Source organism: Astatotilapia calliptera, chromosome 3 (genome assembly GCF_900246225.1).
Source record: "Astatotilapia calliptera chromosome 3, fAstCal1.2, whole genome shotgun sequence".
In the NCBI taxonomy this organism is placed as follows: Eukaryota; Metazoa; Chordata; class Actinopteri; order Cichliformes; family Cichlidae; genus Astatotilapia; species Astatotilapia calliptera.
The window spans coordinates 29,475,124-29,491,147 of NC_039304.1; the positions used below are offsets into that span (position 1 = coordinate 29,475,124).

At 35.0% G+C, this 16,024-nt stretch overlaps 1 protein-coding gene and 1 long non-coding RNA gene across 4 annotated transcripts; one reads left to right on the plus strand and one right to left on the minus strand.

The window, feature by feature from the left end:
- Nucleotides 1–1,590: 1,590 nt before the first annotated feature.
- LOC113019192 (solute carrier family 12 member 3-like) lies at nucleotides 1,591–15,705 on the minus strand. Of its 3 annotated transcripts, XM_026162739.1 has the most exons (28): nucleotides 15,680–15,705; nucleotides 15,310–15,467; nucleotides 14,907–15,057; nucleotides 14,646–14,762; nucleotides 14,450–14,525; nucleotides 13,873–13,968; nucleotides 12,135–12,274; nucleotides 11,889–11,999; nucleotides 11,640–11,751; nucleotides 10,820–10,950; nucleotides 10,641–10,725; nucleotides 10,302–10,459; nucleotides 9,331–9,438; nucleotides 8,525–8,648; nucleotides 8,331–8,432; nucleotides 7,845–8,003; nucleotides 7,606–7,705; nucleotides 7,239–7,350; nucleotides 6,926–7,060; nucleotides 5,617–5,723; nucleotides 5,016–5,098; nucleotides 4,856–4,924; nucleotides 4,653–4,757; nucleotides 4,143–4,254; nucleotides 3,662–3,748; nucleotides 3,244–3,379; nucleotides 3,081–3,148; nucleotides 1,591–2,049 (listed from the first exon to the last, which is right to left on the minus strand). In XM_026162739.1, the coding sequence occupies exons 2-28, from the start codon at nucleotides 15,447–15,449 to the stop codon at nucleotides 1,911–1,913; spliced, it is 3,063 nt and encodes a 1,020-aa protein (XP_026018524.1). In that variant the 5' UTR covers nucleotides 15,450–15,467; nucleotides 15,680–15,705; the 3' UTR covers nucleotides 1,591–1,910. The 3 variants fall into 3 exon arrangements, with proteins under 3 accessions (XP_026018524.1, XP_026018525.1, XP_026018523.1); XM_026162740.1 differs by lacking the exon at nucleotides 15,680–15,705 and having other exon boundaries at nucleotides 15,373–15,606; XM_026162738.1 differs by lacking the exon at nucleotides 15,680–15,705 and having other exon boundaries at nucleotides 15,310–15,606.
- On the plus strand, nucleotides 6,474–14,512 carry LOC113019193 (uncharacterized). The gene is made up of 6 exons (XR_003271975.1): nucleotides 6,474–6,519; nucleotides 6,617–6,693; nucleotides 8,808–8,908; nucleotides 9,320–9,408; nucleotides 14,242–14,287; nucleotides 14,383–14,512. It is a non-coding gene; the product is annotated as an uncharacterized LOC113019193 (long non-coding RNA).
- Nucleotides 15,706–16,024: the final 319 nt, after the last annotated feature.

Consider the following 16,024-nt stretch of genomic DNA (forward strand, 5'->3'; position numbering starts at 1 on the left):
TTTTATCAACTTTCCTTCTGACGATGCTGTCTGTGTTGAGCGCTCAGTGAATCTGCGTTCGACTACTCCGCCTAGGCTGCACTGTCGAGCGCAGATCCACTGAGCGCTCAACACAGACAGCATAGTCAGAAGGAAGAGCGCAGGGCAAGCTAGCAAGACAGAAGTTAAGCTCTCCTTGCAACATGGACCTCCCCCACTCTCATTCAGATCTGGCGTTTGGAATTATTTTGGTTTTCATGTGACGTATGACCCTGAAGGTAAGTGAGTCATGGACTAAAGTAAAACAGTATGTTGGATGTGCCACGCAATGCTCAATTACATGGGTGGGAGCTAGTGTGTTAGTGCAGTTAGCTCGTTAACGTGTTGGCCGTCTAGCCCCATGCACGGGGTGATCGGTGGTAGCTCGTTAACGGAGATTTGCCGTGTTGTGGCGTTAAGGTCATTTCAATGAGATTAACCTGAAAGCACTAGTGGGAACACAACGAATATGACTGCACATTTACGCCGACATCATCCTAGTGCAAAGACAAAAACAACAAGCATGCTACTAACTTTAGCCGAGTCATTTAGACAGCTGTTAGCACATGATTCTCCTTATGCTGCTGAGAATATAGCCCAGAAGAAGCGGATAGTATAGCTTTTATTTTGGAAAGAGACATTTCTCTGTAATAAACTCTCTTTTCCAAAGATGAGTGATTCCTCAATCAGATACAGGGCTTGCAATATCGCTAGCCCGAAGTCCTGGGGCTAGCGATTTTTTTCAGTCGGGGTACCAAAATCTATCTCTTCCCTGCCCGTCGGGCTATTGTAGGAAGGAAAAATATATGTCAATGCTTTTGCATTCTTTCAGAAATGTAGCTGGGTAATTATGTCATTGGCATCGGTGAGCCACTGTCAATATGTGACATATTGAAATCGCGTTTGAATTTGCGCTTGTTTTTTTGCTTTCACTTTGCAATCCTGCGAACTGTGTATAGAGAGCGACAGCACTGATCTGTGAGTGATGATAATTTGTGCACCAATTCCTCTGACATCGTTTTATTAATCGTTAGCTTACTATGCAAACATGACAAGTGAAATCTCCCGCAGCTTAAACATGTGAGAGGTTGATCGCGCAGAGAATCGCTGAGCTTATTTGAGTGTGTGTGTAAAAGCAGCAGGATATATATTTTAGTTCTGCTGAGCCAAATAAGACAGGTCAGGGTGAAGAAGTGACAGCCAAAGAAAAGCTTACCACAAAACAGAGAAGTTATGACAAATCAGACTATAAGGCAAAAAGAAAGTGCAGCTTTATGGTTTCATGGACAAAAGAATTTCTGTGGCTGCAATATGACGAGCTAAATAACCAGGGGTGCACATAAGTGGTCCGCAGGTGCGCATTCGCTGTCAAAATGAAAAACATGCACAAGGGTTAGGGTTAAATTTAAAAACTGTACTTTTGAGTTAAAATATATATTTCTAATTTTAATAAATGACAAATTAAAAAGGCATGAACATTTTATTTTGTATCGAAAAATATCGAACCGTGACACCAAAGTATCGAACCGAACCGAACCGTGAATTTTGTGTATCGTTGCACCCCTAATATATATATATTGTTGTGATGTGGCACTGAATTAGTGTAATACACTGGGTAAGCTCTGTATGTGATTATTTGTGGAATACACAGTTTGAAATTATTCAGCACAAAGTGAATAACCACAATGGTGTTATCTTCCATTTTTGATCATTCTTTATTATTCATCAGATTTGTTAATCATTGTAACAACTGCACATCATTTACACGCATTTATGCTTTTTCTTATTTACTTATTTGTCTTGTGTGATTTTTTTTCTCCTTTATTGTCAGGACATCGTTTTAGAGTATCAAAAATATTGTTTCTGTAGATTTCATTGCACTAACATAGGATTTACTGGCAGTAAAAAGTGAGGACATTCTCTTGGTTTCCTCGTACAAGCACTGCAGGGCAGTGGAGGCCACAGGTCAGAGTATCCAGCCAGGCTATGTACAGAGCACTGGGGCAGTCGCCGTGCGGCACAGGAAGACTCCTAAAAGAATTCAATTATAACAAAAAAAAAAAAAAAGATTATTGAATTACAATCAACATAAAAAAATGGCAAAATAAATTAAAAATAACCTTGCTTGGGGACTTTTTTTGCAGCAACTACAGAAATACACTTCTTCTATTTTTATTTTTTTTTATTTATTCTTTTTATAAACACACTGTATTTTGTGGTTTAGCATTAAAATAAATGAAGTACCATAAAAAAAATAGACTGTTCTTGTTTTGTATTTGAAATCTTACATTCTAAAGAACAAAGTGGTTTGGCATAAAATTATCTTTTTTTTCTTTTCTTTTTTGTTTTAATTGTAACTGTACACTACGAGTCAAACGTTTTAGAACACCACAGTTTTTTTATTATGCAGTTTAATTGTACTCTGAAATGAAAGCATAGAAACAAATCAGCAACTACAGTTAAAAACGAAACAACTTTTGACCAATAGTGTGTGTGTGTGTGTGTGTGTGTGTGTGTGTGTGTGTGTGTGTGTGTGTGTGTATATATATATACACACACACACACACACACACACACACATGTATATATATAATTTCCAATATCTATTAGGCAGAGTGGGTTGAGATCCTAATAATGCCTTTTACTGTCCCTTGTGTATTTAAAAATATTTATTAAATATTAGATCTTATTATTATCATGTTTGTTATAGCTAAAATATGCAATTTATGTTTTAAAATTTTTAAACATATACTATAATGGTAAACAGATGTAAAGTCATTTAGTTCCTGAAGGTTGCATTGCTGAATCCATTACAATTATCCCCTTTTATTTTTGATCTGCATTTTCATATTATATATTATACACCACATTATAGTATAATACAAACCATCTAGGGAATGTTAAATGGTGTATGCATGTATAATAAAACTGCCTAAATTCTGGGACTAAATATACACCAAAACAATGGCAGCATATACGATGTTATAGATAATAGACAGTTTTAACAAATTTGCACCAAAAAAGGCTCTGAATTTCACCGGTAATAAAAACAGTCGACTTACACAAGCACGAGGGTGGTATTTTGTGAATTCCTCCGGATGATTTCATTCAGCCTTACTTTTCTCTCAGACTGTAAATAAAAAAATTTTTTTTAATTAATTTGGTGGACAATCATATGCATGTCATCTCCTCCTTTAGTCAGAAATGAGGTACAGAGAGACAGACCTTAAGTCTAAAAGCTTCAAACTGTTTGTCAGATATTTTCCATGGTTCCTTCTTTTTTAGTTCCTGAACCGAGACATCTTCCTGCTGTTCGTCATATAGCCTGTAGGGCGCAACAGTCTCCAAAAACCTATTCATACTGCAAGGCATCAAAAAGACACAAATGAGTTTGCTGGCAAGGAAAGAAACACCCTGCTAGAATTAAACATGCTCTAAATAATTTTACTTCCAGTGTTCTATTACAGTTAATTCAACATCATGTTTAAAAATATCTTTTTCACTAAATAAAAATGGGACTCATAATTGAAACGTTAAGGTGAAATTCCATGCCTGTCGTTTGTTTATGGGGTTAAAAGCTTCACAGAGTTTTGTAAAAGTGTATATTTTGTCTTATTTGAAAAAGATGGTAAGATTTTCATACTTTTTGGGTTGGGGACTCCTCTCAGTGTCTGTCATGACGACAACATCAGTAACATTGATACGGAATCTCTTCAGCAGGGCCATCATTCTGAAAGAAATCAAAAACAACCTTAAAGCACTTCAGTTTCTGAAAATCAAACACCATGTCATATAACCTGAAACATTCCTAAACATTTTCACCCCAATCTGAACAGCATGCAGGGAAACGCTCTTTCAGTCCTGGTGCTATTTCAAATTTGATCGCCGACTGTGTGTTGTACATCTAAAATATACAGTTTTAAACTTTTCTAAAGGAAAAAATTATATCAATTTAATCAATACATTATTTAACAATAAAGAAATAGATCACAAATAAAAACTTACTGGAAGAATGTTTACCTCCACGCCTTTCAATTTCAATTTATCTATGAATAAGGGTTTTCAAAAATACAAATATTGTCAATTCAAATACCAAAACAGAGGATAACATAGAATAAACCTACGCATCACGGCTTTCCATCATGTTTTCTTCATCTCCCAAAATGAATACCCTAATCTTACAGCTTCGCCAGCATTTTCTCCTGGTGAGCAGGTAAGGCACCAGTAGAATTAGTCCTAGAGAAGAGCAAGATAGCGGTGGTTTATTTTATATTCAACATGATAGGTGAAGATTCAGTTTTGACTAAAGCCAATATTGGCACTAAAATTATATCTATCAACTATCCATCCACCAGTCTAAGTTGAAATGTTGAGACCTCCTTGTCTTTGGCTACTGACTGATCTAGGTGTTTCCAGATTAGCTCACAGACCAACTCATCCTTTGATTCACATTCACAATGTGTCCAAGAGACATCATAGTTAGATGACCAAAGTAAGTGGTCAGAATCCCAAACTGGTGGCCCGGAATTCTGACCAGATACCCAATCCACACACTTTTATATCAACTCAGTGTTTCAACTAAGTGTTACACACATATTAATAAATTGTCATGTAACCCGTGTGCCATGTTTCACCTCCATCATCAGCTATCCAATAGACATCGATAGTCTTTGTTCCCCCAGCATTCTTAAACACAGTCTTGACCTGATCGCTTTTGCTGTTTTCAGAAATGTCATTAGCTGCAAAAAGCAATAGATATGTGTTATCATAAAGATTACTCCATATTCGTACTTAAGAAGCAGTAATTATAATGTATATTTGTATTAGAAGTGCTTACCAGAGTTTTTCTCAGGAAGCTGATGGTCATTGCTTTCAATGGCTTCATCAGGCTCAAAGCCTTGGTTTTCTAACGTTAAAAAATAAATTATATATATAAATTATACATATATACGTTTGGGAATTGATGCCTAAAAGAATTCTAGGCCATGTATCCAAACCTTTAAAATCAGCATGGTCATTGATGTCCAGCCCATCCATCATCCTCAAGATACACAAACAGTAGTTGGCATCAAATGTATCACTGAAGAACAGTAAAAGAGAGTGTGTGAGCAACAGAAATACTTTTAAGGACTCTTTACAGCAAAAACAAAAAAAAAAGTGTAGCATTCATTTCAGTGTTAAGTAGAAGGTGTCATAATATTGTATGGTACTTTCGATATGCTAAAAATGCACACCACACTTTTAAAAGAATCGTTAAAAGGCTTTTTATGAATTTTAGACCAAATCATTAAGTTGACCCTTAAGACCACGGTGTATGTAAGCCAAATTTTCGTGGATGGTATTGTGACCCCACCCTACCTATCTATGAATAACGTTTTTCAAAAATACAGATATTGTCAATTCAAATACCAAAACAGAGGTTAAAATAGAATAAACCTACGCATCACGGCTTTCCTTCATGTTTTCTTCATCTCCCAAAATGAATACCATAACAACACCATAACGTTTTTTTCAGAATTGATTCAAAGATGTAATCTTTGATGTTTACAATAGAATGATGCTCACGCACACAGAATATGAAAAAAATGATAAGCTTACTATATAGTGTGGATATAATCATCAATGCTTGTAGGAGAACTTTCCATCCAGTTTGACTTGAAGCCAATGACCAGCGTGTTAGGCTTTAGCTTGCCGAGACCAGAAGCCTTGAATTAAAATAATAATAATAATAATAATAATAGTAATAATAATAATAAGAAGAAGCTGTCAGAAACAGCCAAAAGTTTTAGGGATTTCAGGCATTTTACATTTTAAGTTAAACTGAGTTAAACTCTTGGATATCTATATTGAAAATGTCAAAAAACTTTACAATATTTTCAAGATAGTGGAATTTTAAAATGACACCATAAATAAGATGCAGGAAAAACACATAAATCCACCCCTAAACAAGAATATAAATTATAGCATTTCTTTTTAAACAGACCATTTAAACACAACCCTTTGCTTCACTTGTATTATAGTACTGAAATGTTTGATAACATTTTATAGTTTAAAAAAGGAATGATATGCCATGTGTCACGGTTCTGGGTCAGTGTTGACCCAGCATTTTGAGTTTCTTATATTTTGGTCTATTTTTGCATTATGGATTGTTTTCTGATGTTCTGGTGCTTTGTTTATTATTATCATTATAGATCTGTTTCTGTTATTCTTGGTGAGGTATCAGTTCTTAGGTTTTGGGTTCTCATGTGTATTGCAGTTTCTGTTCAGTGTCTAGTCTGTCTCTGTGTCGTGTCTGCATCTTTAGTGGTTTCTTGTTTCCTGTCTTTTTGTGAAAGTCTTTGTCTTATGTTAGTGTGTGCAGCTTAGCTCCCCCGTCTCGTTAGCCCTGATCTCCCCCAGCTGTATCTCCCTTCTGTTACCCATTCCCTGATTACCACCCTGTGTATATTAGCCCTGTGTTGTCCTCAACCCAGTGTCGTGTTGTACCCTCAGATTATGCCTGTGCGGTTTTTTTTGGTTTCTGTATTCATGGCACTTCACGTTTGGTTTTCATGTCAGCAATAAAGCTGAGGTTTTGATTTACAATTCTGTGTTCCAGTCCTGCGCTTGGGTCCTCCTCTCCACCTGCCCGCACACAGAGCCCTGACACCATGATTACAAACCAAAAGCTGATTTGTAAGTAGAATGCCATTCTTGACACATCCACATAGGTATTTGTGTCTTCTGCAACTCAATGAGAAACCTTTAATTTTTCAGGCTAAATAGAGCCACTCACATGCTGATAAAAACGGTTTAACATTATCTAACATTATGAGACTCATACAGTATAACTTGTAAGAAGCCATTATTCATTTTCTAGTTTCTTTTGGGTAGTGAGCAACAATTGCTTGTCAAATAGAGGACCTACCTGCATCAGATATCGAACTCCATCTCTGAGGGTGTTAGCTGTAAACTGAGTGTAAAACGAGCGAACTTTCCTCTTGTTTAGCCATTTAACATACTGATCTGTGGAATCCTGAAACTGGGTCTGCTTGTCTGGCTCCTGGAAAAGGCAATTTCAACCTTCCATGAAAAGCAGAAGGAACTGAGCATGTGCAATAAAAAAATAAAAAAAAAATTCTAACAAAAAGCCATTGTGAGGACTTTTAATAAGTGGATACAAAAATGTCAATCAGTTGTCATTTATAACTTATAAATAAACATGAAACAAAGAAACTCACCATTATAATGTTTCCACAGATCATAAGGCTTACTTGCTTAGTGAAGCAGCCAACAAAATCCACCAGTGCAGGGCGCTGTTTTGGAGGTCCAGTCATGACAAGGCACTGTGGTCTAATAAAAGGACATCAGAGAACAAAGATAATGTCCGGGAGTTACTGTCTATTTGAATTATCCTAATGTTTAATTGAGATATGTGATCAGCACTTGTTGATATGTCCTTCTTTCACCATTCTGCATATGTTAGCAGGATTTATTTTGACAGTTTTTTTTTTTTAAATAAAACAATGATCACACAAATACTCTTTGAAAACAGAACACATGAAATAAAAAACAGACAAATGCATTTTAACGTTTAAGATCCCTCACCTAAAATTCTTGACATGGTCCTTCACATCAGTAAGAGACACAGAGAATGACAAAGCCATGTTGTATGAACTTGCCTGTATTGAAGAGCCCCAATTTACATCTGTTGATGTAATAAAAAACATTATGCAAACGGATGCAGTATAAATGAAAGGTAATACAGTGCATTTCACTTGTCCATCTGAGACATGTTTCTTGTTAAAGCAACATTGACTTCCAACCTATGCTTGATTTTGACTCACTTGGTTTCTTTAAGTATGTAATGTATATAAACAGGAGGGAGATGACGAACCAGGTGACTAGAGCAGCCCACCAGGTAAACGCAAACATCAGAGCAAAAGATGCCATTGCTCCATACAAAGCTGTCCATTTGTTATAGTATTTAAATGCTGGCCTCCATCCTTTAAGAGATGACAAGAGAAGGACAGTTAGATCTGAGCATAATGCAAACGTTCTGATTTTAGATCTCTAGAACTGTGTCCAGTACAGCATGCAAAAAAACCTGAAATATAAACCCCTCTTTTTGCCCTCCCTAAGCATAAGCACAAAAAATATTGAAGTGATGCTCAAAGGAATATATCTTCACATTATTTCTTATCAGCTTGTTAAGTATCACCTATCTTAGACATCACTTTTGACCTGGTGAAATAGTTAATTTCTTGTTTAGTGAATAGGCATGAGCTTTTATCAAGTCTTAGTGCAGTGCGATAGTTGAGTACATAACTTACCAGGGGAGTTGACAATTGATGCATGAAAGCAGCTTAGGTTTATGAGACAATAGGAACACAGGAAGAAGTTGGAGATAAAGGGTGCAATGATATTTAGTTGAGCTGTAATAATACAAAAGGGGAAAAAACGATCAGCACATATATGAAACAATATTTCAAATAACAGTAGGAGGACAGTTCTGAATTACACTCACCAACTAGAATGATGGCCACAGCAATGAGGTAGGTGAGTATATAGCCCCGAAGTGGTTCATTATTTTTGCCATAACCCTTTCCAAAGAATGAAATATACGGGTATACATTGTCTTTGCACAGACACTGAGGGATGAAATAAAATACAAACATCATTTCTTTAACAATAATAACTTTACTACATTTACAGATGACTATATTACATGTTTCATTGTTTTGCTGCTTATTCTAGTTGGGATATAGGAATTTGCACCAAAAAAATTAAGTTTTTTTTCTTTTTTGCAGAACCTTGCTGAAGCAATGCTGGAGAGACGGAAATCTGATTTATTTCTAATAATCATCGGTTCTCTGACATCTGTGTCAAAAAGGCAACCAGTTGTGTAAAGGTATGTGGAAAAAAGTATGTGGCTTCTTTGTCATTAAGGTCACCATCTGTTCCAGGAAGGTGATAACAAACAATGTGCTTCCCCATGTGACTGACAAGTCACGAGCCCATGAGGTAGCAGTGTCCCGTAGTTTTTCTGTTAAATTAATTCAGGTTGAATTAAAACAAAATAAAAGCTAAGATGAATGTGGCTAAGAACTGAGTTCCATCTCAAATGCTATGATCATCTTTATAAATACTATGGCAGAAATAGTAGAACTGTGAAAGCTAGTGTCAGATGTTTGTCTATCACTGTTCGACTCTGCAAAATTAATACTTTATGCTGCTGAAAATTTGGTTAAGACAATCCATATTTTATTGTCTAAAAAATAAAACATATGGTTCAGTCATTGTGATGTATCTTTTGTTTCAGGTGGTTCTCACCTGAAAAATTTTAGGGGCAGAAACAAGAAATCCAAGAGCAGAAGACAAGGTGGCTGCAAAGACACCAGCAACAATGAGGTAATATGAACCAGATATCAGGCCCATTACCTGTAGAAAAGTTTCAAAATGAAATTGTTAAAAACTGGAATAATGTATTCAAAACAACACATTTAATATAAATGCTCACAAAAATAAACAGTACAGTTTAAATAAGCAATAAATAAGCACTTTTTAAATAGAACCAGCATTACAAGAGACAGTTCCAGAAAAGAAACACTAAACGAACAAAAGACAACATATAAGGAAATTAAAAAAGATTACAAAAAAAGACCATGAAAGAGTCAAGGGCAATTTTATAGTGAGAATAAGAATAACTTAAAAGTAGATACTAATAAGGCAAGCTAGATTTCATTATGCAGCTCATTCTAGAACCAAAGAAGCCAAAATACAGTTTCTAAGTATGTGAAAGCTGCACACTGTTTGATAAGGGCAAAGAAGGCGAACTATATATTCTGGCGCTAGGAAATGACAATTTAAAAAGTAGCAAGTAATCAATTTTAGTAAATCAATTTTAAATCTTGAAAGTAGTGGACAGTCAGTACAAATTCCTTAAAAACAATGTAACATGTTCATTTTAATTGATTCTTCTAATGAACCTCGATACATCATTTTATTTAATTTATAGTCAATTCAATGCTTTTGGGTTAACCTGTTAAAAGATCATTACAATAATAGAAGACATGAAAGCATGGTAATCTCAATATGTTTCAAACTCAGATCTTTAGATCCAAAGGTGAGATGAGAATCGAAAACCATCCATGGGATTATTTTACGTGTAAATATAAAAAATAACTTAAGACCTGATCCAACCTTTCACAACCAATAACAATGTTTATTTTACCTAAATAAATAAAAAACTGGTTAAAATTTCAATGAACATAAATGCTATTTATCTCTTAGCTGACCAGTACCTGCGAGTAGTTTGCCAAACCCTGTGAACAAGCCTGTGACTGGACGCAGGTTGTGAAGTTCCAGCCCAGTTTACATGCTGGTCCCAAACAGCCACTTGTGCTGTTTCCAGTCATGAGGTCAGTCATATTTCCAGAGGCATCCCTCACTGTACTTGCGCCTGCAGTCAATTTTAGTTTCAGAACAGAGTTAAAAAACAGTTTCATAGTGTCTGACCTTTTTCTCACGGGTGGTTTCAACAAGAAAAAAAATGCCTGTATACCACAGAATCTGAATGAAGCTTTAAAGTTTAGATTCCAGCCATGTCTAATGCAAAGAAAAAAAGGAAACTGAGTAATTACCAGAAGTGATAACAATCACAACGTAGCTGAGAGTGGTGCAAAATATGGCCATTAGGGTGCCTTTGGGGATAGCAGTAGAAGGGTCCTACAAAAGAAAATATTTTTAGAGTCATCACTCACATATAAACCTTAGTGGGTTCAGTGGAAGAACCATCTTGCTTTCTTGATGCTTGTCATACTTTGAGGTCTCCAGAGATGTTGGCTCCAGACAGGATGCCAGTGCATGCAGGAAAGAAAATTGCAAACTGACGGAAAAAGTTGCCATCAGGACCTCTCCAGCTTGGTGTGAGGTTTTCTATGAATATATCCCCTGTAGAAGATACGAGATATTAGCTTAAATAGTATTAAACTTTAAATTATTAAAAACATGTCCCTATTGTAAACACATATGATGTTTGGGACAAATAAATATTTTTCGTTGAGTAACCCCACATGAGCAACAAATGTTCCTCAGTGTAAAATCGAAAATTGATCTAAAGTGCAGTTGCACATTCCACACTTTGATTCAAAGTAACAGAACACCATAGTGTTTGACAAAATGTAATATTACGTATGTTAAAACAGTCATGTTTGGTACTTCTTCCCTTGCAAACAAGGAGTATTCGAAGTCTACAATTTATGTAAAATAGCAGTTGCTGAGAATCTTCTCTGGTGAAAACTGCAGCCACCTTCAACTTGTACTTGTTTCAGTTGTTTGCCCTTTTAGATTTCTTCTCCAGCATATGAAAGGCACACTCAGTTGCGTCAGGATTTTGTAAAGTAGCTGAAAGTTTGCTCTTTCAGCTATTACTTCCAATAATTAATTCATGTCAATCCTATAACGTGTTCAATATTGTCAGTGACAGTCCAGAATAACTGACATCAGAGAATGAAGATTAGTGCATTAGAACTGGTAGGCAGAACTTATTAGAAGTACTGATAACTAAAGTAATTTAATCAAAATGATTTTTTCAAAGATACATTTTGGAAAATAGATTGTTGTGAGAAGAATAAACCTACTGTCATATCCAAAGAAGCCCTGTGACTTCTTCAGTAGGGTGGGAGGTATCAGTGTTCCCACAAGGTAATCAACGAAGGAAGCCATGAGAACTATGAAGAAAAAAATCTGAGCCTACGAGAGTGAAAGTGAAAAAAGAATATACAGGGATAATTGAAACAGGTGTAATGAAGAGTAAACATTAATAAGAAACAACAATATTTGTAACCCATGTCCAGCAAACAAAGTGAAATGTGTTTGGGTCTGCTTACCTTGGCTTCCCAGTCCATTCCACCGAACGTAATGAACAAAAGAATTGTCACCGTGACCACACCAATAATACGGACATCATTGAGCGAATCCACCATTATGGTACCATAGCTCTAAAAAAAATCAACAAGTTATTAACAGGAATATGAAAGTATAAAGATTTAGAATGCATTATTTTACAAGATGTGGTTACCTATTTATTATTATTATTATTATTATTATTATTAGTTATATTATTATTTGTTTACCCTCATCAGATCGCGTACAACCTCTGAAAAGCCAACAGTATGGAGCGCAACAGCCAAAGCATTGGCAAGGGAAAAGATCAACCCAATTGATGCTCCTAGTTCAGGACCGAGTGTGCGAGAGATCATGAAATATGTCCCACCTAAATATTTAAAAATAAGCAGAAACAAGGCTGTTAAAGTGAAAAAAAAATCACGCTCTCTAATATGTCATTGGACAGCCTTTAGCTTTGATACACCTTTCATTCTAACATAACTTTGATAAGCTTATGGAATATCATTTTTATGTCCACAAATATTTTTTTATTTGTTACCATCTTCTTATGATTATGGGAGAATCAAACAGCTACATAAAGTATTCGGTATTTTCCAAATATTCTCAATGGGGTTAGATTTATCAATCAGCTGACTTCATTTTTTGAGCATCAGTATGAAAAATTAATCTAAGAAAACTCTGGCTAATGATACAGGCATGTACCGTGACTCTGTTTTGTCTTTTTACTCTTTTATTTTTTTTTACTTTACCTCTCTTTTAGTGATGTGCCCATCACTCTTGAAAACACTAAATCTAAATTTACATCACATCAAATTATGCTTTCTAGCAAACGCATATTTACTCTTCAGGTTTTTAAAAAAATATATATCATTGATGAGGCTTTCTTTCATGAGTTTTCTGTTTTTCACATTCTGACTGTGGAAAAGCACTTATTTTCAATATCCAACATAACTGTGATATTTTAAAATGATTGTATTTAACCAAACATTTGAATTATCTAAGTTTATCATTATTTAAGAAGTATTACACCCAAATAACAAATGGATTTTCCTTTTTCTTTATTTGATGCAGAACAATAATTTGAACTTTTTGAAATGGATTAATATCTTGACCAACAGATATATTATTTCTCAAAGATGCAAAAACTTCCTAGTTAGAGACCAGAATTGGCTGGTTTCCAATTTTATTTTACTTGAGCTACTTTGGACGAGAGCATTTGAAGAAAACCATTCACCGTCCACTGAATTGCCTTAATTGGAAACAAGCAACAAATCAATCTGCTTATAGTTTTAGTCCCAAGCCCAGATAATGTGGAGGGTTGTATAAGGAAGGGCATCTGGCATAAAACCTTTTCCATTTAAATTTGTAGTTCAAATGGGATAAGTATTCTAGAATAGAATGTTAAGGGCAAATCTCACAAAAAAAAGAGAGCTCACTGATATGATGGAATGGTGGATACTAAAAATATTGTGTGTGAATGGGGACCAGGAAGAAGGGAAGCAATGCCAGGAGCATTGGAGCTGTTCTATCATAATGTTGATGTGAAGATAAATGTAGTGAGAATACTCCTAAAGGAAACATTTCTTAAAAGTGTTATAGAGATAAAGAGAGTGTCAGACAGGATTGTGGGTTTGAAGCTGGAAATTCAAGGGATGATTTTAAAAGGCAAGATTGAGCGGCGTCCTCTCACACGTATACTTGTGTCATTCCATTTTAAAATCATTTATTCAATTTGTGATTTTAGGAGTTTTTAGTTTGAATGCTAAGTGTATATACACAATACACAGTTAATAATAAAGTTATTAAGATGCAATATTCAAATAAATAAATTAAAAATTTAACCCAACTGAAAATTTCCATTTTTACAGACTTAATGGCGATTTTTCAACAGGAATCCAGAGTATTCATACTTTCAGATTACTTCAGACGGTTTGTTTGGAATTCTTAAATTGCACATGGGCTCACCTGATTTCACTCTCCCATTGGTTGCGATGGCAGAGATTGAGAGGGCAGTTGTTGTGGTCACTGACACAGCCAGCGCTATGATAACCAAGCCCAACACTAAAAAAAGAAACAAGTTAGGACTCAGTATTATAATATTATGATCATGGAGGTCTTTAATTATTATATCAAAGTCCTGTTTAAAGGGCTTGAATAAGAATGTTTTACATGTAGTGTATCAATTTTCTTGTCTACAGATCTTATACAATTCTGTTATTATGATACATTTTGTATTTATTTTGTCATATATCCACAAAAATGGGCTAGGTAAGTACTCTCAACGTATATAAATTTGTTTTATTTATTGATTTTTTACATTTCTCATGCCAATAGTATGAAGTACCTTCTGCAGGATGAAAAGGAACAAATTTTAATCAAGGTGAGTATTTTATTCAACCCCAAATTATCATTCTCTGTTTGACTGTATATCTACTATCAAGAATTAACAGCCTAAATCAATGTTATATATACCAGAGTTGGCAGCAGAAAGCAGGAATGAAAAGGACCCAATATGCTGAACAATGAATGAATGTTGTCTCACCAATGCCTGCTTGAGAGGTAATCCATGTTAGCCGGAGAAAGAGGATGACACCCCAGATATTCAGCATGCAGCGCATCTGTGATAAAAAGAAAAGAAAATAAATGTCTTTTTTGTTTTGTTTTAATTGTTCCTTTTTTTAGTTAGTCTTCTATCCATTTGTATGTTGTAGACTTAAATACACAAAAGCTTTGTTCACCCAGACTGCAATAAACCAGCCAAATCTAGTAGGCGGTTTCCCTGGAGGACCTTGGGGTTCTTCATTTTCATCCTCTGCGGCGGCATCATCTGCGGCAGCCTTTTCTGCTTCCACTTCCTAAAACAATAATAAATAATTTAGAAAATAGATCTGCTAGTTTTCTGAATAGAAATATAATAAAATGTCAGTTTTTGATTAAACTAGTTGCAAAGTTAAAAAAACACAACAGTGAGATCTTTTTTCCACAGGTGGAAATCTCACCTCAAATGTTTTGCGCAGAACATCAAGGGAAGGTCTGATTTTGATCTCTTGGTGGGGCAGTGTATTTGCATAATAATCTAACTGTGGTGCCATGTCTATGGTGTTATAGATAGAAGTTTTTCGCAGCTCCATGTCCTTCTGTCCTGATTCGCTTTTTGTTCCAGTGAAAAAAAGAAAGAAAAAGTTAATAAATAATGAAACCATAACTGTTTGAAACTGCATTTCCTTCAGTGATTGCTAGATTTTCTTTCTTTTTTTATTTATTAATTTACTTTGTTTATGTTTACATATTTAACAGATTATAGATTAGCTAGTTGAAGTAGGATCAGTGTGATATAATAGTATCATGTAAGACTTACAAGTGAGAGAATAAATAAAGAAAAAAATCTAGCGTTTAACAAACCTTGACATGCCTGAGATGGTGGAGTTTGGATTTATACTGCTATCAAAATGGTGTGAGGAGTACCTGGGAGGTCCTTCTTCAGGATTTGCCTGGTGAATACCTGGGCCTGACCCTGTAATCTTAGACTTGAGCTGCCCCATTGATAGTCTCACTTATGCCTGTTGGAGATTATGGAAGAAAAGATGAATGAGAAAGACTGATTCATTTTTATTTATTTATTTATTTTGCACAGACAAAAATATTTTAATGAAATTGAAATCTTGGAGAAAGACTTTTGTTTAAATCATGTAAGTATAATGTAATAATGTCTAATGAAGATATCTAAAAAAAAAAAAAAAACCCAAAAGAACAAGCAAAAAACAATACTTACAGTTTTCCCCTGATAAAAGAATCAACAGGTCAAAAATGTCCCTTTGTTCATCTCATAGCTCAGCTTTTATACTCTGCATGAAATAGGTGGGATATGTGACATCCCCTCCCTCTGTTCTGAAAAAGAAATCTACGCAATTTGCTTTACAGGAAGTGTGACATCTAACAAAAACAAAAGATCTATTTATAATATTGGTAGGAAATAAAAGAGAAAACAAAAATATGTAGTCATGTTTCTCACCAACATTTGAAATATAAACATAAATGAATGATTATTTTTATTTTATTTAAGTTTAACATGAGTAATACCTGACCAACCTGAATCACCCTACAGTTTTTCAGAATT